The sequence below is a fragment of the Myxine glutinosa genome, chromosome 1 (genome assembly GCF_964187855.1).
Source record: "Myxine glutinosa chromosome 1, kmMyxGlut1.1, whole genome shotgun sequence".
Classification (NCBI taxonomy): Eukaryota; Metazoa; Chordata; class Myxini; order Myxiniformes; family Myxinidae; genus Myxine; species Myxine glutinosa.
In genome coordinates, this window is record NC_136261.1 from 266676734 (window position 1) to 266699106 (window position 22373).

Sequence of the window (22373 nt, forward strand, 5' to 3'; positions counted from 1 at the left end):
ACCTAGGCAAAGACCAGCACTTCTGGAACAATATGCTCTGGACAGATGAGTCAAAGGTAGAGCTATTTGGCCATAGTACCAGAAGACATGTTTGGCGAAAACCAAAGACAGCATTTGACCACAAGAACCTGATACCAACTGTAAAGCATGGTGGTGGAAATATTATGGTTTGGGGCAGCTTTGCTGCATCAGGGCCTGGGCAGCTCACCATCATAGAATCCACTATGAATTCTTCATTGTACCAGAGGGTGCTTGAGGATAATGTGAGGCCATCTGTGGAGAGTTGAAGCTCAACCGAAGGTGGACCTTGCAACATGACAATAACCCTAACCATACCAGTAAATCCATCAAGGAATTTTTTTTTTTTTTTTTTTTTTGAATACAGAATCGAGGCTCGTGAAAGCGCTAACATTTATCACACAAACAAATCAAACAGACAAACAAAATATATAAAAAGAGGGAGCGGAAGACAAGATGGGGAGAGAAGGGGAAGCACACAAACCCAACATTTGAGAGCAGGGACATCGGTAGATGTGTGGGAGGGAGAGGGCTTGGGGGGGAGGAGGCATGGGGAAGAGGGGGGGGGGGTGGGAGAAGTATAAAACACAAGGAAACCAAGGACTTCCAGGAAAGAAGTTGGTATTTCAGAAGAGTGGATTTGGGGTGAAATTAGCGGGGGTAGAAAAGATCCAAGGTTTTGGATGGGGGAAGATAAGAGATGGTGGTGAACAGCTGTTTTAAAGACCTGGAGGGAGGAGTGGGATTGAAGAGAGTGAGGGAGTTTGTTCCAGAGGCGGGAGAAAAGAGGAATGAAGGAGTGAAGGTGAGCAGAGTCTTGATTTTGGCAGTTTAACCATATGAGGGTTGCAGGTAGATCTTGTGCAACCTGTAGGAATATTTGGGGGATAGAGCCCAGAGAGAGCTGGGGGGGCAAGGCCGGAGAGGTGTCGGTAGAGACGGAAAGACCACCAACCAGCCTGCGGTGAGTGAGTGAAAGGCCCTCGGAGTTAGCTTCATCGCGGGAGATTCCAATGATTCTGAACGCGTTGGTTTCAACAGCGTGAAGACGAGCTAGGTGTGAGGCAGGAGCACCAGCCCAGAGGGGAGAGCAGTATTCCATTGAGCTGCGGATGAAAGCCTTGTATGTGGTGAGGAGCTCAGGTGTGCCAAGGAAGGACTTCGCACGACGGAGGATGCCCAGTCGGCGACTGGCTTTGGAGGCCAGATTTGAAATGTGGTTTTCCCAGGAAATATCATGGCAGATAGTGAGACCCAAAAGCTTCAGTGACAGAACTTCTTGGAGAGGATTATTCAGAAAGTGGATGGGAGGGTTGTCCAGTCGGTCTTTTCGGAGAGACATCGTAAGAGTGTGAGAGTCCAAGAGTCTAATGGCTGAAAAGAAAGAAATGGAGGGTTCTGGAATGGCCAAGTCAAAGCCCGGATCTAAATCCCATCGAGATGTTGTGGGGGGATTTGAAACGAGCTGTGCATGCAAGAAACCCCTCAAACATCGCACAGCTGAAAGAATTCTGCATGGAGGAGTGGGCAAAAATTTCTCCCAGTCGATGTCAGCGACTGGTAGACAGTTGTAAGAAACGCCTACTTGAAGTTGTTTCTGCCAAAGGGGGCAATACCACCTATTAGAGCCAAGGCTGTACTTACTTTTCCACATGTGAAATTTGCATTTATGTTTATTTAAATGATACAATGGACGACAAAATGTAAATGTTTCATGATATTTGTCATATTATATCACCTTTATCTATCAATATTGTTGAAATGAAGATCAAATAGCTGTATGTTGAAATATGTTGAAAAAGTCAAAACTTTACATGGGGTGTACTTACGCTTGCACGTGACTGTATATAAATATATATCTATATATATATATATATATATCTGTGCAGTGTCTGTCCTGTCCTGTGTTGTGTTGTCATGTCTCGTCACTGAACTACTTTCTCAAACTGTTGTGAAATCGTACCAAACTTCTGGTATGCACATATCTCTCCCGTCGGTATGTCCTAAGGGTATTTTTTCGGAAAATGTTTATTTTTATTTTTTTTTGAATTTTTTGGGGGGTAAAAACTTTTTTCAACAAGTTTTCAACCTCAATTGTTTATAAAATGTGATATCACGTATATTAAAAATACATTTGTGCAAAATAATTGTTTGGATTACGATTGGTTTAAACCATGACAAAACGGCAACTCAGGTCCAGTCATTTATCTATATATCTACACATCTGGGCAGTGTCTGTGTTGTCACTTAACGACTCCCTCAAACTTTTGTTTCCGTGGTTGTGAAGTGTTTTTAATAACGTTGTGGTGGTTTTGAATCACGTGGTGGTTTTGAATCACGTGGTGGTGAGGTTTTTTGAATTATGTGGTGGTGAGGTGTTTTTAAATGACATGGTGGTGAGCTGTTTTAATATCACATGGTGGTGAGGTGTTTTTAAATGACGTGGTGCTGAGGTGTTTTAATATCACATGGTGGTGAGGTGTTTTTAAATGACGTGGTGGTGAGGCGTTTTTAAATCACATGGTGGTGAGGCGTTTTGAATTATGTGGTGATGAGGTGTTTTGAATTACGTGGTGGTAAAGTGTTTTGAATTACTTGGTGGTGAGGTGTTTTTAAATCACATGGTGGTGAGGTGTTTTGAATTACATGGTGGTGAGGTATTTATAATTACGTGGTAGTGAGGTGTTTTGAATTACTTGGTGGCGAGGTGTTTTTAAATGACGTGGTGGTGAGGTGTTTTTAATTTCGTGGCTGTGAGGTGTTTTTATTACGTGTTTTATGGCTGTGAGGTGTTTTTAATTTCGTGGTGGTGGGGTGTTTTTATTATGAGTTTTATGGCTGTGAGGTGTTTTTAATTTCGTGGTGGTGGGGTGTTTTTATTACGAGTTTTATGGCTGTGAGGTGTTTTTAATTTCGTGGTGGTGGGGTGTTTTTATTACGAGTTTTATGGCTGTGAGGTGTTTTCAATTTCGTGGTGGTGGGGTGTTTTTATTACGAGTTTTATGGCTGTGAGGTGTTTTTATTACGTGTTTTATGGCTGTGAGGTGTTTTTATTACGTGTTTTATGGCTGTGAGGTGTTTTTAATTTCGTGGTGGTGGGGTGTTTTTATTACGAGTTTTATGGCTGTGAGGTGTTTTTATTACGTGTTTTATGGCTGTGAGGTGTTTTTAATTTCGTGGTGGTGGGGTGTTTTTATTACGAGTTTTATGGCTGTGAGGTGTTTTTATTACGTGTTTTATGGCTGTGAGGTGTTTTTAATTTCGTGGTGGTGGGGTGTTTTTATTACGAGTTTTATAGCTGCGAGGTGTTTTTATTACGAGTTTTATGGCTGTGAGGTGTTTTTATTGCGAGTTTTATGGCTGTGAGGTGTTTTTAATTTTGTGGTGGTGGTGTTTTTATTATGTGTTTTATGGCTGTGAGGTGTTTTTATTACGTGTTTTATGGCTGAGGTGTTTTTAATTTTGTGGTGGTGAGGTGTTTTTATTACGTGGTTTATGCCTGTGAGGTGTTTTTATTACGTGTTTTATGGCTGTGAGGTGTTTTTAATTTTGTGGTGGTGAGGTGTTTTTATTTCGTGGTTTATGGCTGTGAGGTGTTTTTATGACGTGTTTTATGGCTGTGAGGTGTTTTTATTACGTGTTTTATGGCTGTGAGGTGTTTTTATTACGTGTTTTATGGCTGTGAGGTGTTTTTAATTTCGTGGTGGTGAGGAGTTTTTATTACGTGTTTTATGGCTGTGAGGTGTTTTTAATTTCGTGGCTGTGAGGTGTTTTTATTACGTGTTTTATGGCTGTGAGGTGTTTTTAATTTTGTGGTGGTGAGGTGTTTTTATTACGTGTTTTATGGCTGTGAGGTGTTTTTAATTTTGTGGCTGTGAGGTGTTTTTATTACGTGTTTTATGGCTGTGAGGTGTTTTTAATTTTGTGGCTGTGAGGAGTTTTTATTACGTGTTTTATGGCTGTGAGGTGTTTTTAATTTTGTGGCTGTGAGGAGTTTTTATTACGTGGTTTATGGCTGTGAGGTGTTTTTATTACGTGTTTTATGGCTGTGAGGTGTTTTTAATTTCGTGGTGGTGAGGTGTTTTTATTACGTGTTTTATGGCTGTGAGGTGTTTTTAATTTCGTGGCTGTGAGGTGTTTTTATTACGTGTTTTATGGCTGTGAGGTGTTTTTAATTTTGTGGCTGTGAGGAGTTTTTATTACGTGGTTTATGGCTGTGAGGAGTTTTTATTACGTGTTTTATGGCTGTGAGGTGTTTTTATTACGTGTTTTATGGCTGTGAGGTGTTTTTTTTACGTGTTTTATGGCGGTGAGGTGTTTTTAATTTTGTGGTGGTGGTGTTTTTATTACGTGGTTTATGGCTGTGAGGTGTTTTTATTATGTGTTTTATGGCTGTGAGGTGTTTTTTTACGTGCTTTATGGCTGAGATGTTTTTATTACGTGTTTTATGGCTGAGGTGTTTTTAATTTTGTGGCTGTGAGGAGTTTTTATTACGTGGTTTATGGCTGAGGAGTTTTTATTACGTGGTTTATAGCTGCGAGGTGTTTTTATTACGTGTTTTATAGCTGCGAGGTGTTTTTATTACGTGTTTTATGGCTGTGAGGTTTTTAATTTTGTGGCTGTGAGGAGTTTTTATTACGTGGTTTATGGCTGTGAGGTGTTTTGTTTTCGTGTTTTATGGCTGTGAGGTATTTTTACTTTCGTGGATGTGAGGTGTTTTTATTACGTGTTTTATGGCTGTGAGGTGTTTTTTTTACGTGCTTTATGGCTGAGATGTTTTTATTACGTGTTTTATGGCTGAGGTGTTTTTAATTTTGTGGCTGTGAGGAGTTTTTATTACGTGGTTTATGGCTGTGAGGAGTTTTTATTACGTGGTTTATAGCTGCGAGGTGTTTTTATTACGTGTTTTATAGCTGCGAGGTGTTTTTATTACGTGTTTTATGGCTGTGAGGTTTTTAATTTTGTGGCTGTGAGGAGTTTTTATTACGTGTTTTATGGCTGTGAGGTGGTTTTTTTTCGTGTTTTATGGCTGTGAGGTATTTTTACTTTCGTGGCTGTGAGGTGTTTTTATTACGTGTTTTATGGCTGAGAGGTGTTTTCAATTTCGTGGTGGTGAGGTGTTTTAAATTTTGTGGTGGTGAGATGTTTTTATTACGTGTTTTATGGCTGTGAGGTGTTTTAAATTACTTGGTGGTGAGGTGTTTTGAATTACGTGGTGGTGAGGTGTTTTGAATTACGTGGTGGTGAGGTGTTTTTATTACGTGTTTTATGGCTGTGAGGTGTTTTTATTACGTGTTTTATGGCTGTGAGGTGTTTTGAATTACTTGGTGGTGAGGTGTTTTGAATTACGTGGTGGTGAGGTGTTTTGAATTACGTGGTGGTGAGGTGTTTTGAATTACGTGGTGGTGAGGTGTTTTGAATTACGTGTTTTATGGCTGTGAGGTGTTTTTATTACGTGTTTTATGGCTGTGAGGTGTTTTTTTACGTGTTTTATGGCTGTGAGGTGTTTTTAATTTTGTGGTGGTGGTGTTTTTATTACGTGTTTTATGGCTGTGAGGTGATTTTATTACGTGTTTTATGGCTGTGAGGTGTTTTTAATTTCGTGGTGGTGAGGTGTTTTTATTACGTGTTTTATGGCTGTGAGGTGTTTTTAATTTCGTGGCTGTGAGGTGTTTTTATTACGTGTTTTATGGCTGTGAGGTGTTTTTAATTTCGTGTTGGTGAGGTGTTTTTATGAGGTGTTTTATGGCTGTGAGGTGTTTTTAATTTCGTGGCTGTGAGGTGTTTTTATTACGTGTTTTATGGCTGTGAGGTGTTTTTAATTTTGTGGCTGTGAGGGGTTTTTATTACGTGGTTTATGGCTGTGAGGAGTTTTTATTACGTGGTTTATGGCTGTGAGGTGTTTTTATTACGTGTTTTATGGCTGTGAGGTGTTTTTTTTACGTGTTTTATGGTGGTGAGGTGTTTTTAATTTTGTGGTGGTGGTGTTTTTATTACGTGGTTTATGGCTGTGAGGTGTTTTTATTACGTGTTTTATGGCTGTGAGGTGTTATTATTACGTGTTTTATGGCTCTGGTGTTTTTTTACGTGCTTTATGGCTGAGATGTTTTTATTACGTGTTTTATGGCTGTGAGGTGTTTTTAATTTTGTGGTGGTGAGGTGTTTTTATTACGTGTTTTATAGCTGCGAGGTGTTTTTATTACGTGTTTTATGGCTGTGAGGTGTTTTTTTTTCGTGTTTTATGGCTGTGAGGTATTTTTACTTTCGTGGCTGTGAGGTGTTTTTATTACGTGTTTTATGGCTGAGAGGTGTTTTCAATTTCGTGGTGGTGAGGTGTTTTAAATTTTGTGGTGGTGAGATGTTTTTATTACGTGTTTTATGGCTGTGAGGTGTTTTAAATTACTTGGTGGTGAGGTGTTTTGAATTACTTGGTGGTGAGGTGTTTTGAATTACGTGGTGGTGAGGTGTTTTGAATTACGTGGTGGTGAGGTGTTTTGAATTACGTGGTGGTGAGGTGTTTTGAATTACGTGGTGGTGAGGTGTTTTTATTACGTGTTTTATGGCTGTGAGGTGTTTTTATTACGTGTTTTATGGCTGTGAGGTGTTTTTTTACGTGTTTTATGGCTGTGAGGTGTTTTTAATTTTGTGGTGGTGGTGTTTTTATTACGTGTTTTATGGCTGTGAGGTGTTTTTATTACGTGTTTTATGGCTGAGGTGTTTTTAATTTCGTGGTGGTGAGGTGTTTTTATTACGTGTTTTATGGCTGTGAGGTGTTTTTAATTTCGTGGCTGTGAGGTGTTTTTATTACGTGTTTTATGGCTGTGAGGTGTTTTTAATTTCGTGGCTGTGAGGTGTTTTTATTACGTGTTTTATGGCTGTGAGGTGTTTTTAATTTCGTGTTGGTGAGGTGTTTTTATTACGTGTTTTATGGCTGTGAGGTGTTTTTAATTTCGTGGCTGTGAGGTGTTTTTATTACGTGTTTTATGGCTGTGAGGTGTTTTTAATTTTGTGGCTGTGAGGTGTTTTTATTACGTGGTTTATGGCTGTGAGGTGTTTTTATTACGTGCTTTATGGCTGTGAGGTGTTTTTATTACGTGTTTTATGGCTGTGAGGTGTTTTTATTACGTGTTTTATGGCTGTGAGGTGTTTTTAATTTTGTGGTGGTGGTGTTTTTATTACATGGTTTATGGCTGTGAGGTGTTTTTATTACGTGTTTTATGGCTGTGAGGTGTTTTTATTACGTGTTTTATGGCTGTGAGGTGTTTTTTTACGTGCTTTATGGCTGTGGTGTTTTTATTACATGTTTTATGGCTGTGAGGTGTTTTTAATTTTGTGGTGGTGAGGTGTTTTTATTACGTGTTTTATAGCTGTGAGGTGTTTTTATTACGTGCTTTATGGCTGTGAGGTGTTTTTATTACGTGTTTTATGGCTGTGAGGTGTTTTTATTACGTGTTTTATGGCTGTGAGGTGTTTTTAATTTTGTGGTGGTGGTGTTTTTATTACATGGTTTATGGCTGTGAGGTGTTTTTTTTCGTGTTTTATGGCTGTGAGGTATTTTTACTTTCGTGGCTGTGAGGTGTTTTTATTACGTGTTTTATGGCTGAGGTGTTTTCAATTTCGTGGCTGTGAGGTGTTTTTATTACGTGTTTTATGGCTGAGAGGTGTTTTCAATTTCGTGGCTGTGAGGTGTTTTTATTACGTGTTTTATGGCTGAGAGGTGTTTTCAATTTCGTGGCTGTGAGGTATTTTTACTTTCGTGGCTGTGAGGTGTTTTTATTACGTGTTTTATGGCTGTGAGGTGTTTTAAATTACTTGGTGGTTAGGTGTTTTGAATTACTTGGTGGTGAGGTGTTTTGAATTACGTGGTGGTGAAGTGTAATCATCCCAAACTTCCAGTCTGCACCTACCCCTCCCCACGTATGTGCTGAGGGGTTCTTTCTTGAAAGAAAAAAAACATTCAACCTGAATCTTCAACCTAAATTGCCTATAAAAATGTAATATCACAAACACAACAAATACATTTGTGCAAAATAATTGTTTGTATTATGATTGGTGTAAATCACGACAACACAACCACTCAGGTAGTCATTACCCTCAGCTAAAATAAGCCCGTTCCTCAGTAACGACGCTTGGTGAGGCGAGCACAGCGAGCTGAGCCAACCTAGTATATATACATATATATATATAGTCACGTTCCTTGCGATTAAATTCTGTCCAAGGAACGAATAGCCAAATAAGCTGTTACTCTGAGAATGTCAGGCCTCGCTGTGTGTCACACTGCAGCAAGCCAGCAGCGCTCGTCCACCCATCCCTCCCGCTTGGAAAGCCGTGGTTCTTCCTCCCCACGACCACCAGCAAGATATCGACGCACGGCCGCCCACGATGAGATCCAAATCAGAGAAAGGCCAGAATGGCATTGATGCGGAGAGAGATAAAAATGCGATTGTTCACCAACAAAGTTCAAAATGAGCAGGCGCAAGAGGGAATCGGTCAGAGCGAGGAGCCAAGGAGAAGAGAACAGAGAATATCCGCTAACGCGTCAAGCCAAGAAGAAGACCAGAGCGAAGAACGAAGAGACAAGAACGTCCGCTGGCGAGTTTTTTTTATCACCCAGGCTCTGACATCATCCTTATCCTCCTCCAACCAGTCCGTGCCAACTCGCCCACTCCAGAACATTCTCGTTGACGTCATCCTTCCACCAATCCCCGAGCGCCTCACACTCCCTCTAACCAATCACTGCAAATTGGGGGCGTGACCCCACGGCCCGCCCGTCCTGTGCACTTCCAAAGTCAATGTCATTAGCGGCAACGCTCAATATCTTGGCTTCCGGTAAGCTTTTTAATTTGGACGGTTAATGGGCGATTCCTGCTAGTGTCTATGGTGTGGTGCCAAAAGGAACATAGGAAATAAATTACAGAGGTAACGACGTACAAGGGATAAATTACCAATAATCCCTGAGCTAATTAACATACCCCACTCCTCGTAATGGGGACGAAGGTGCACTTAATCCGAACACACGGTCTACCGGATCCCTACTTATAGTACATCAAGGTGGTTCTTTTTCTTCGCGACAGTCAGAGCACACTAATCTGTACACTCCACCTGGTCTTTGGTATCCCTACCCCCTACAAATGTAACAATATATACACACACATATATATATATATATATAGATATCTGGCACTTACTTCTGGCTTTGACTTTCGACTTTGTGGCCATGGTTTGTGATAAATTCACAGAGGCTTTTGCTGGCCATACACCATTCTTCTTTGCAATGCATTTCTTCATATTATCAGCAACATCTCTGTACAACTTCTTGGTAATCTGGCAGGGTGTGATTGTTTGTCTGCCATCTGTTGGAGAAGATAGTTAAGAAATGCATTACGATCAATTAACAACCCTCTTCAGTACAACCACCACCCGCCCAAAATTCTGTGAATATTTATTGTGCAAGAAATTATTTTGTGCAAATACATCATCCATGATTAAAGCAGACATGCCAATCTCAGAATAAGAAAAACTGAAGTTTGTCCCAAAGCAAAAACAAGATAGAGCAATCAGAGATTGCAGACCCTCGCCAGGTCATGTTTTAGTGGTTTTTAAGGCTTTTGTGTTAAAACAAATATGGTGGCCGAACCAAGTGACCGATGACGTCATCATTTTTTTTCTTCCATCAATTTATCCCTAGATGACGCTCACGAAATTTCATGTTGATCGGATGAAGTTTTGTACTCGTCGAATTAATGATATAATGGAGACACCTATGACATCATCATTAACATATGTTATTCCCCATGGAGAGTTCTTTACAATGAGCCATGTCTAATTTTTTTCTACACAGCACTTCCAAAGACAAATAGAGGTGCAGTTTTTCGGTTTTTCCAAGATGGAACCCATACCACGTGACGTACAACGTCATAATTGTCATTAAAAAAATTATACAGGAATAGTTTCACGCATGGTGAAAATTTCCTGTCAATCGGTACAATGGTTGCAGAGAAAATCATATTTATTCTGTGCGGACAAAAAGACAAATTGACTCAAATGCAATACCCTCCCCTCTGGCGAGAGTAAAAAGTGGAGCTTGTTTTTTTATTGTATCGGGGTAAAAAAAAAATGCAGATTTGGTTTTGTTTGCTGTTATATCATATCTAATCTATGTATTGACCTGAAAAGTGGTTGGAGTTCTATGGTGGTCTACTTATGAATGAACAAACTTGGTGGTTCCCTCTCATCATACGGCTATGGTTAGGGCAGGAATTTAGTGAGGTATCAGCATACAATGACATGACATTTGTCTGAGTGACCCCTGTAAGCATTACGTCGGTGTCTAAATGTGCCTGTGTCTGTCCATGCTTGCCTCTGTCATCCTATCCTTTGTCTGTATCTATCTGTCTTCAAACATTACATATTACATTATAGAAACATCAAGAATGGAAAAGGGGATTTAACAATATCAATACAAAAGACCAGCAACTGGTCATCCAGGACCTTGCAGAGATCATTCACAGAATCTGGACATTGTAACCTGCAACACCAGAGGGCATCAGGTATATTTGCTGTGGGCCCCCACAGGTGTTTCACAGACTGCTCAGCACTGGGTGAAATGTTAGCACTGGGGTAAGTGTTGCATGTATGGAGCCAAAATAATCCACACAATAAAGCCAAACAGATACAGCTAACTGCTCTTCAACCAAATACTGTTCATCATGGCAAAATAAACAGAACTGGACGAGTATAAAATGCTGTTCGGATTATTGAGATTTTTCTGAAAAGGACTCCTCTGTATAGATTTGCTCTACATATGTTTTAAGAATACATTGAAAGCCAAACTAAATGCACGAATCATGCTGTGTGACATTTTAACTTAAATAAGACATACTCAGAATTTCTATAAAGAGGCATAGTTATTTACTGTACCTAAATAATGACTGATGATTCCCAAGTATACCAGCTGTGCAGTTGGTTTATAATGTTAACCAACACATTTTGCTCTCGTCCATTAATTGTTACCTTTTTCAAATGGCTGTTGTGGAGCAAATCTATCTTGGGTGAATCTGGCACAAATAAAGATTTTGTTGTTTGCCTTACAATCAATTGAAGTCAGTGAAGATTATCTAATTATCTAACTAGTACACCCGTTCCCTACGTAGCGGCAGTAAGGGCCATTCCTCTCTGGGGTATATAGATTGCAGTAGATCTAGGGTCAGGCCTCAAGATCACTGGGGTGTGTTTCTTTACCAAGTTTTTTGTAGAGAGTTCGCCAAGTGGTTTAAGAATTCGAGCAAGCACTCCATTCAAACCTGTTGATAAGGAACGGCTGGCTTGGCAAGCGCTAGCTAGCTGTTTGGTAACTAAACATACCCCGGAATTTCCCCCTTTCAGTTTAGTGTTAAACATCAGGAGTGACTGTTTCAAAAGGTAATCATACGTGATTGTGATTTATAATATTTATACTTCTGGTAGGGGTGCTCCTACCAAAAGGGTACGATAAGCTGTTTATACAAGATAAAACGGTGTTTAGTTAAGGAGGCGTTTAAAACACCTGTTAAGTTTGGTTGAGATTGGATAAGTAACGACCGAATGTATTGCAGTCAAAAATCGTCAGACAGACAGAAACCAAATTGCATATTTTAGGATGATAGAGTCAGGACCTCAATATTCACGGGGTATATCTTACTGGAAAATGCTGCGAATGTTGGAATCCTCGAATATGGGGGCATTGTTTCAATGGAAAATGGGGGAGAGGTTCCCAGTAAATTGTGAGTCATAAGGGAAAATAAAAAGTCACGTGAAAAACCGCGAATACGCAGAGCACAGGGCCGCAAATATCGAAGCAAACTGCGAATAATTCCGTGAAAAAACGCAAATGTCAAATGGTGTGGTAGGGGGGTAGTTTATGTGCATGTTCAGCTGTTTTATGCGTGACACATGGATGATGCATTTAGAAGTGTCATGTGTGCGGCTGGTGGAAAATGTTTTTTCCCAAAGGAAAAAAAGTTACAATTTTGCACATGATTACAGTTTTCATTCAGTGCTTACAAATTAAATTCCAAAAGGTTAGCTTACTCTTTCGCTGCGAGTGTCATGCTACTTTATCGAAAAAAAGAACTGTTTGTGCTTCGATCTTGTTTGGTCCCCAACGCACGTCTTGATCCCGGAAATAGATGCCGTTTTACTGCTCGGAGTTTAAGATTGAAGGATGATAAGGTATTTTGTATTATCTTACGAAGATAGATGTGGAGTTTAAACTGCATGATTTTGAACATACTGGTATCACAGCCTTGTGTTAGAATTTCATTTTATTTCAGAGAAAAATAAAAGTTCATCTTTACTTACGTTCTATGAACCAATCTCGCTGATCCGTGCAAGATTTACACCATATTACAGGAGAGAGACAGAAGAAAAGAAGAACCACCTTTAGAGGCCATTTTTCCCCGCAGAGCAGGGGTTGGCCTTTTTTGCTCACCGTGGTCCCCTTTTTGAAGCGATGTTTTACAGCCGGATGCCCTTCCTGCCGCCAACCCTGTTAGTCGCCTCTTGCGACACACAGGGAATTACCAGTGAACTGGTGCTCAATTTGCCGACCTCGGAAGGATGACAGGCTGAGTCAACCCCCCTGGCGTTAATTCAGTGATCAACCGGGATTCGAACCCAGGATCCTAGGATCCCAAGCCGCACCCTAACCGCTAAGCCAACACCAACAGGAGAGAGACAGTTACACATTAATCGTGCGCAGACTCAAGGAATCGTGACACATAAAACAAAACAAGTCAGATAATTAAATAATCACTCGTGGTTCCCGATCAAAAATAAATGAGTAAAATGATTATTTAAGAAACTAAGCAACCCCACTCCCCACATCATATCCCATCCATGATCTTCTTCCCCCCTCCCCATCCTCCACATGCAGAGAGTTTGCAATCGTCTCTGTGAACCAGACTTTTTCTTTAAACAGAAAATACCAACAATATTAACCCGAGATCCCTTATGATTGGTGTAAATCATTACAACCCAGCAACTCAAATCGTCAGGTCATTATCCTCAGTTAAAACAAGCCCGTGCCTCTGTGGCGGACGTATGGTGAGGCGAGTGTAGCGAACTAATCTACATTAGTTGGACTATAAACTCCTAAGTATTCCTTCTCTTAGTTTACATACTTTTTTGCATCAAGGTCCAAAAATGCATAAACCAGTGTTTTATTTCATGGCCATGATTTGGGTGCTTCACACCAAAGCTTCACAAATTTTTTGCAATGCTTGACATATGTGATAAAGATAATTTTCCTGCTCATTATTCACCAACGTTCAGTGTGTGTCAGTTATGAAGAAAAAGGACTTAGTCAGGTACCAGGTTCATCCCTGTCTCGAGCCATTCTGCCTCCCCCTCTTGTCAGCTCTTGTAATGCTGCTTTGCTGGAAGGCAGGAAGAGACAGACAAATCAGAGAAATGAAACAAGAACAACAAATACTCTAAATTACTCTGCTGCAAAAACAATTCTTCAAATTCAGAACTACACAAATAAATACATTTTAAAAAATTGGATGTACAGTAAAAGTTGTTCTCCGGCACACATGGAACTTTGCCCCTGACGGTTAATCAAATATGCCGATTATATAATGTTATATACAGACTTGGCATTTAATATGGAATCTTTTTTTTGTGGGGGTGAACTTACTTTTCAAGATGTCTTAGAACCAAAAGTTCATTGGAATTATGTTGAAATTATTCTAGATATTGTTAATGTGACCTTTAAAAGAAACAAAAACCACATTTGACATTTCAAAGCAAATAAGTTGATCCTTGAAAGTGATGTCAACTGATATCGAATTCAATTCACGGACAGTACTGTTAAACTTCTGTGCGTTTTCCAGAAGTATCTCTTTATTTTGCACATTAGCCAAACATTTTTTTTAACAAAAACAAAAGTTAAATTATGACTGGGATTACTGACAGTAAAATTACAGTTCAGTACTTCGTGTAACCCCCACGAGCATTCAGGAGAGCACATACACGTTGAGGCATGCTGTTCACGAGATTTGCCAAGGTTTGGACAAGAATCGCTTGCCAAGCAGTGACAATAGCCTGCTGCGATTCACGCACAGAGGCAGGCTGCTGGTCCAAGTTGTCGATTTGACGCGTTAATCCTGCCCACAAGTTCTCTATCGGATTCATATCCGGGGACATGGCAGGCCACTCCATATGCTCAACACCACGGTCAGCAAGAAAGTGTTGGATCATGCGAGCACGATGAGGCCGTGCATTGTCAACTTGGAAGACAAAGTTTCCTCGAAAGGCTGCACGAACAAATGGAAGCAATGTTTCTTCCAGAATGGCCCTGTGCTTGAACTGTTTCAGGTTTCCATTCAGAACAACCAGGTCAGTTTTGCCCCCTGCATGAAAAGCAGCCCAAACGGTCACCCCACCACCTCCAGCTTGGACTCTTGGCACTATACAATCTTCGTTGTCGGCTTCATGCACTTGTCTGCGCACTTGGACGTGGCCATATTGACGATAGACCAGAAATCTAGACTTGTCACTGAAGATCACGTGATTCCAGTGTCCTGGCTGCCATTGACGGTGCTTTCTGGCCCACTGCAATCGGCGCTGACGGTGTTGTCTGGTCAGACGTGGCTTTCTCAGGGGACGCCTGGCACGATAGCCTGCTTGAACCAGTCGTTGGTTGACTAGCCTTCTGGATACAGGCACATTTGTCAGTTGCTGCCACTCAGCACTAAGCCGATTAGCTGACTTAGTACGGCCATTGCGGACTAACCGGTGCAGCTGGCGATCATCCCTCCTTGTGGTTCTGCGGGGACGTCCTGACCTCGGTATTGGAGTAGGGATACCCCTCTGAGCATTTAGTTTCAGGATCTTTGACACCTGACCTTGAGTGATGCCATACTGCCGAGCAATAGCACGCTGTTTCATGCCGGAATTTTGTAAAGCCACCACTAAATGACAAACAGCATTGTCGAGTTGACGGACCATCTCCAGGGGAAGCGGCAATAACTTTTGTAGACGTGCTGCAGTTGTTTTCCACTAATACAGAACGCAACAACCCTTATATACCCGATTGTGAAGCCAATTGTCAAATGTACCTGTCCGTACATTTTGTCACGCCACCTGTGATATAATCCTGTTATTGACTTTTTGCTGCGACAATCAGTGACATGGTTCTTTTAACAATGAAATCACTGAAGCATAAAAGAAACTCACCAGATTGATATACCGAGTTCAGAAAGTAAACCCAAGTCAAGAAAAAAAAAATATTCCATATTAAATGCCAAGTCTGTAGAATGGTACAAAAGAACAACTTATTAAATAATATTCCAGTCGTGTGAAGGTAATTACCAATGATTTATGCAAAAAATAAATAAATAACATACCTCTATTATTAAGCTTAACTGTGCCTACCAGAAGCATCCTGGAACTACTCTCGGTCAGTCAGTTGCGTGGAAACTCAACATAATTGAGACATGACTACCATGTGGGTTTTTTAAGTCGGATAACAGCTTTTACTGTACTCGTAGTTCGAATCCCGACCAAGCTATAAACTGACATCCCAGTATTTCACATGCAGCATGAATCATCAAAGTGTGTGCCATGCCGGCCCCCGTATGTAAATTAACCTGGCATCCCATTTGCCAGCATTCCTTGGTGGACGTCAGTGATCCCATGCTGTCCATCATGACCCCATAATTATCGTCGAGGATATTTAATATAAATGAAAAACAGTGAACATGTGAGTTTTATCTTTAATTTTATATTGCACAAAAAAGTCACCTCAAAAATGCATAATTCTATCTTTTGAGAATAACCATTTAAGAATCAAAAACTAAGTTTTTCAATACACGAGGATGATACAAATGTTCACCTCGATATCAAACAAACGCTGTCGTCTCGTTAAGAGAAATGCTCTTTCATATTGCTCTGAAATGATGCCAAAATAAACTCCTATGAACCTAAGGCCTGCATTTAATTAATATGGTTTAAATAAATCTGTACAAGATTCTGTACCTTTGTACCTCAATGAGACTGGACCTTATTTTACATTATATCCAGTTTGTGACACAATTCTGGACATTGGGTTTTCAGCCATCCCTGTTAAAAAGTAATTGATAAAATTGCTTGGAGTAGGCCTGAAACATTGTTACCTGTTCACATTTAAACCAATCAGTTTGGTGTTGAACCTTCCATTGAATGTAGCAGACCAACCAACATCTGGACCAGCACCATGTTTCTCAGTACCCTGAGAACTAAATTAACAAGGTGTAAGGACATCAGCAGCAAAGGAGTTTAAAAAGCCATTAATGTCCGCACCACTGGTGCGTGTGTTTCTCGCCAGTGTCCAGCGCTCAGACTACCTCAACACGTTCGAGTTCATTGATAAGCTTGCAGGAAACCTGAGGACAAAGCTTTCCGGAGGAATCTTTGCAAACAAACTCTAGAGCAGAGACCACCACGTTTCTCTTCAGAGGACATGGAAGAGTTTTACAAAACAAGCCCGCAAGCTCGAATTCAAATCACAGCTCTTTCAACCTATCTGTTTGGTACCATGTTATGACAGAAACAGATTCCCTAATGGTTGAAGGTTGAAGAGTGTAAAGTACAAGTACATTTTATTTCTTCTATTAGCAAATTAAAATGGGAAAAAAAAATTAAACACCATCTTAAGTTTTTTTTCCTAGGATCTCATAATACACGGCCCGTGTACTTCTGTCAGAAAGGCACTTTGTGTAAAATATAGATAATTTGTTTGTTTGTTTTGTTGAATGTGTTAATTATAATTTGCTCATACATTGTCCCAATAGTAGACATTTGTGGAGAAAGAAAGGCTAAACAACAAACTACACAGCATCGGACAAAGAATAGAATGAAACAAATATATTTCAACATTGAAACAACATCTGGGGTTGTAAATTAAAACGGTGAAGATCTCGATCAGGTGTTCATAGCACATCTGCTTTGTTTTTCCTTGGAAGTCCGCTCCTGGTACTACCTCTGGTGGAGATGATGCAGAGGTTCAGAAGGGAGGTTTGGCTAGGTATTTTGAATGTGGGATCAATGGGGGATGGGGGGGGGGGGAGGGGAGGGGGAGGAAGTAGGGTTGAGGTGGTGGAGATGATGCAGAGAACGAGGTTGGAAATGTGTGTGCAGGAGACCAGATGGAAAAGGGACGGTGTGGAGGTTGCTAGCAGGATAGAGGCTGTTGCACGCCGGAGAGGATGAAAGGAGTAATGGCATAGGAATAATAGTTTCGGAAGAGATCAGCAAGCAGGTGGTCTGAGTATAAAGATGGAAGAGACTTGTACATATGGTGTGGGTGGTGGTAGATGCAAATGACATGTGTTATGTCGCAGTATAGGGGACAAAAATGGGAAGGTCTAGGACGGAGAAGCAGGAATTCAGGGATGCACTGTAGAGAATGATGGGAATGGTTGAAATGGAGATGATGCTGTGCATTGCGGCAGACTTTAACGCACATGTCGGAGTAGCCGAGCTGGGGGAAGAGGAATGTGTTGGCAAATTTGGTTGGGGGAAAAGGAATAGAGAGGGTCAAGAGCTGGTAGAGCTGATGGCAGGAAATGGGATGCCCAGAGGTGCTTCATTCTTTCAAAAGCGGGAAAGCCATTTAAGGTCACATATATGAGTGGAGAGCACAGAACAGAATTGGATTTTGTGGTGGACAGGAAGCGACAGTCGTGGAAGGTTAATGATTGCAAGGCAGTGGCAAGAGCGTGTTGTCAGTGGCGGGAGAGCACGTTACCACCCAGCACAAGTCTGTGGTGTTTGTGGTGAGAATAAAGAAAAGGAGGGAGGTTAAGAGCAGGGTCGGAATGTTATTGGGTGGGGGAGGTGTTGGGGGAACATTGCTAAAGAGTACAAAGAAAGGTGAGTGCCAGGTATGAGCAACTTAGCGAAGAAGCGGACGGTTTGGAGGAGTTGAAGTACGGAGAGGTATTTAGGGAAATTGCAGAAGTGTTGTGTGGAAGGACATCAGGAAAGGGTGCATCATCGAGGGATAGAAACCAGGTATGGTGGACGGAGGAAATAGCGAAGGCAGTTGGTGAAAAGAAGAAAGAGGAAGGAAAGGGCAAAATAAGAAAATTGAGGAAAGGCAGAAATATGGGCAGAAGAAGAAAGCAACAAGGGGAGCTTTCTCAAGGTGAGAAATGATATGGAAGATGAGGTGGACAACAAGTTGGAAGAGGATGGTGGGAGGAAGATGATCTATAAATTGGCTCATAACAGGAATGAGGATAGCAAGGACATTAAGGTCGGAGGTGGGAGGGAGGGCAGTGGTTAAGGTTGTTGGTGGGAGGCTAGGCTAGTGCAGTATTGAAGGTGTATGAAGGATATTTCAAACAGCTGTTGAACCAGGAAGGAAGTAACAGCGAGCTGGAGCTACGTGCAGGGAAAAGTGGAGTTGGTGGACATCACGGAAGAGGAAGTGAGGACAGCATTGAAGAGGATGAAAAAGGGAAGGGCGCCAGGCATTGATGTGGTATGTACAAAAAAAGAGAATTGGAGCAGGAGAAGTCGCCGAGGCAGGTGGACGAAGAGGTTGGAGAATGGACGTATGAGAGAGGAGTCCATTTTGGAGGGGTGAAGGACAGGGTTAATTGTACCAATATGGAAGGGGAAAGGGGATGTTCAAGATCCAGGGAAGTACAAGGGCATTACACTCCTTGGTCATGTCATGAAGGTGCTGGAGAGGGTTCTGGATGTGAGGATAAGGAAGAGGATGGAGAAGGAGATCGGTGAAGAGCAGCAGGGGTTTAGAAAGGGCATGGGAATAACAGATGGGATGTTCATGCTGAGACAGCTGGTGGACAAGAGGTTGGAAGTGCAAGGTGAAATGGCATTGGGATTTGGAGAAGGCCTACAACACTGTCCTGAGAGAGATGGTGATGGTGACACCGAAATAGATGGGAGTGACGGAAGCAGAAGTTAGGTTGGTGGAACGTTTGTACAAGGGAACGAAGGGAAGAGTTTTGGTTGGTCCTGGGATGTCGGAGGAGTTCAATGTGAACAACGGTTTGAGGCAGAGAAGCTCTCCTTAGCCCACTCCTTTTTATCATGGTGTTGGACCTGGTAAGCAGGAAGGTAAACATGAAAGATATTCTGGGGAGGATATTGTACATGGACGATCTGGCTGTTGTGGTGGAGAGAGAGCGGGAGATGCAGGAAGTACTGGGCGAGTGGAAGGAGGCATTTGAGAAACATGGGCTGAAAATGAGGATGAAGAAGATTGAGGTGATGTGGGTTGGGCAGCAGAGAAAATAAATGAATATTAGATTATAGGGGAAGGGGATCAGACAAGGAAATAAGTTTGAGTATCTGGGAGGAACAGTGACCGGGATGATAAGTCAGAGGCAGAGGTGCGGAGGAGGATTCAGGTGGGTGTGAATGCATGGAGGAGGGTGGAGGCTCGGAGGGAGCAATGGCAGACAGAAAGATTGAAAGAAAAGGTTCTGATGTCTTGTGTAACGCCGGCCTACCTTTAGTTTACGGTCTGGAAATAGTGGCACTGACAGAGAGACAACAACAGAGACTGCAGGTTTGTGAGAACAACTGGGTCAAGAGGATTGCGGGAATGAAGAGGGTGGATAGAAAGAGAACGGATGAACTCAGGGAGGAGATTGGTGTTCAGATGAGGTTGACGGGGAGATTGGTGAAATGCTGGCTGAGATGGGCTGGACATTTGCTATGGATGGGGGAAGAGTGAATGGCAAATAGAGCGGATAAGTTGAGGGAACAAGGTAGTAGGAAAAAAGGTAGACCGCGGTTGAGATGGGAGGATTGTGTGAGGAGGTATATCAGTAAGGTCAGGGGTTGGGAAGGTGGGGGATTGGGAGGTTGGGTGGTTGGGAGGTTGGGGTGGGGAGGTTGGGTTGGGTTGGGAGGTCGGGAGGTTGGGTGGGAGGTCGGGAGGTTGGGTGGGAGGTCGGGAGGTTGGGTGGGAGGTCGGGAGGTTGGGTGGGAGGTCGGGAGGTTGGGTGGGAGGGAGGTCGGGAGGTTGGGTGGGAGGGAGGTCGGGAGGTTGGGTGGGTGGGAGGGAGGTCGGGAGGTTGGGTGGGAGGGAGGTCGGGAGGTTGGGTGGGAGGGAGGTCGGGAGGTTGGGTGGGAGGTCGGGAGGTTGGGTGGGAGGTCGGGAGGTTGGGTGGGAGGTCGGTCGGGAGGTTGGGTGGGAGGGAGGTCGGGAGGTTGGGTGGGAGGGAGGTCGGGAGGTTGGGTGGGAGGGAGGTCGGGAGGTTGGGTGGGAGGTCGGTCGGGAGGTTGGGTGGGAGGTCGGGAGGTTGGGTGGGAGGTCGGGAGGTTGGGTGGGAGGTCGGGAGGTTGGGTGGGAGGTCGGTCGGGAGGTTGGGTGGGAGGTCGGTCGAGAGGTTGGGTGGGAGGGAGGTCGGGAGGTTGGGTGGGAGGGAGGTCGGGAGGTTGGGTGGGAGGGAGGTCGGGAGGTTGGGTGGGAGGGAGGTCGGGAGGTTGGGTGGGAGGGAGGTCGGGAGGTTGGGTGGGAGGGAGGTCGGGAGGTTGGGTGGGAGGGAGGTCGGGAGGTTGGGTGGGAGGGAGGTCGGGAGGTTGGGTGGGAGGGAGGTCGGGAGGTTGGGTGGGAGGGAGGTCGGGAGGTTGGGTGGGAGGTCGGGAGGTTGGGTGGGAGGGAGGTCGGGAGGTTGGGTGGGAGGGAGGTCGGGAGGTTGGGTGGGAGGGAGGTCGGGAGGTTGGGTGGGAGGGAGGTCGGGAGGTTGGGTGGGAGGGAGGGAGGTCGGGAGGTTGGGTGGGAGGGAGGGAGGTCGGGAGGTTGGGTGGGAGGGAGGTCGGGAGGTTGGGTGGGAGGGAGGGAGGTCGGGAGGTTGGGTGGGAGGGAGGTCGGGAGGTTGGGTGGGAGGGAGGTCGGGAGGTTGGGTGGGAGGGAGGTCGGGAGGTTGGGTGGGAGGGAGGGTGGGAGGGAGGTCGGGAGGTTGGGTGGGAGGGAGGTCGGGAGGTTGTGTGGGAGGGAGGTCGGGAGGTTGGGTGGGGGGTCGTGAGGCTGGGTGGGAGGGAGGTCGGGAGGTTGGGTGGGAGGGAGGTCGGGAGGTTGGGTGGGAGGGAGGTCGGGAGGTTGGGAGGGAGGTCGGGAGGTTGGGTGGGAGGGAGGTCGGGAGGTTGGGTGGGAGGGAGGTCGGGAGGTTGGGTGGGAGGGAGGTCGGGAGGTTGGGTGGGAGGGAGGTCGGGAGGTTGGGTGGGAGGGAGGTCGGGAGGTTGGGTGGGAGGGAGGTCGGGAGGTTGGGTGGGAGGGAGGGAGGTCGGGAGGTTGGGTGGGAGGGAGGGAGGGAGGGAGGGAGGGAGGTCGGGAGGTTGGGTGGGAGGTCGGGTGGGAGGGAGGTCGGGAGGTCGGGTGGGAGGGAGGTCGGGAGGTTGGGTGGGAGGGAGGTCGGGAGGTTGGGTGGGAGGTCGGGAGGTTGGGTGGTTGGGTGGGAGGTCGGGAGGTCGGGTGGGAGGTCGGGAGGTTGGGTGGGAGGTCGGGAGGGTTTTCGGGAGGTTGGGTGGGGAGAGTTGGCCGAGGACGGAGGGGAGTGGAGGAGTAATGTGGTCAAGGCAGGGCAGGAGCTTGGTACCGTTGGACCTCACCCCTTATACTGTACATTCTTATATAGTTATAAAGAGGAGAACAACAAAAAGTAAAGTTGCAGCTGATGTTCTTTAAAATATCTCTGAGTACCCAGATCCACCTTGGAAACAAGTTCACACTTTTCATTTGATGGAGAAACCAAAACAACCCGTCCGTCTACCGCTTCAACAACCGTTTACAATTTTTGTAATTTACAGCAGTACCTTGGCTTGTTCTCTCGCTTTGCAGCTTACGATATCAACTGCTTTGCACTCTCGTTCAAAAGCACAATCCATGCATTAACATGTAATAAACAGCTTTACAAAAGAAACATATGACGACTAATGTTATTACAGTATGTACCTTCAGTATAAACACGAATCACAAATCTTACGAAGACTTCCCTTACGAACGTACGTTTGAAAATCAAAACTCCGCACGGCGCACACAGCTCCCTGATTGGTTAGCTTAAAACTCTACGATTATACGGGGCGAATGACTACCATAAAATTAATACATAATCTCTAATAACTACACTCTAAAAAAGTTATTTGTAAAAGCGCGTCATTCTGATTCAAGTCAGAATTTTACAGAAATACAGACCATTTTAAACCGCTTATGAAACCACCGCACACTACAGCGCTATAGAAAACAAACAAATTGTTCAAACCACACACAAGAAACGTTTCCGAAAACTTTGGCGCGTGATTAGGTCATTCGGCCTATAATGCCGGCTCCACACACAAGCTACCTATAAGTATAC

General features: G+C 43.6%; 1 protein-coding gene across 1 annotated transcript in view; it reads right to left on the bottom strand.

The window, feature by feature from the left end:
- SGO1 (shugoshin 1) overlaps window positions 1–22084 on the bottom strand; it is a 57188-nt gene extending 35104 nt beyond the window's left edge. The window contains exons 1-3 of the mRNA XM_068131412.2: window positions 22028–22084; window positions 13369–13433; window positions 9207–9371 (exon numbers count right to left, since the gene is read on the bottom strand). Coding sequence (XP_067987513.2) covers window positions 9207–9371; window positions 13369–13393 — 190 coding nt within the window. The 5' untranslated portion in view covers window positions 13394–13433; window positions 22028–22084. The remainder of the gene's footprint in view (window positions 1–9206; window positions 9372–13368; window positions 13434–22027) is intronic.
- Between the last annotated feature and the right edge of the window lie 289 nt (window positions 22085–22373).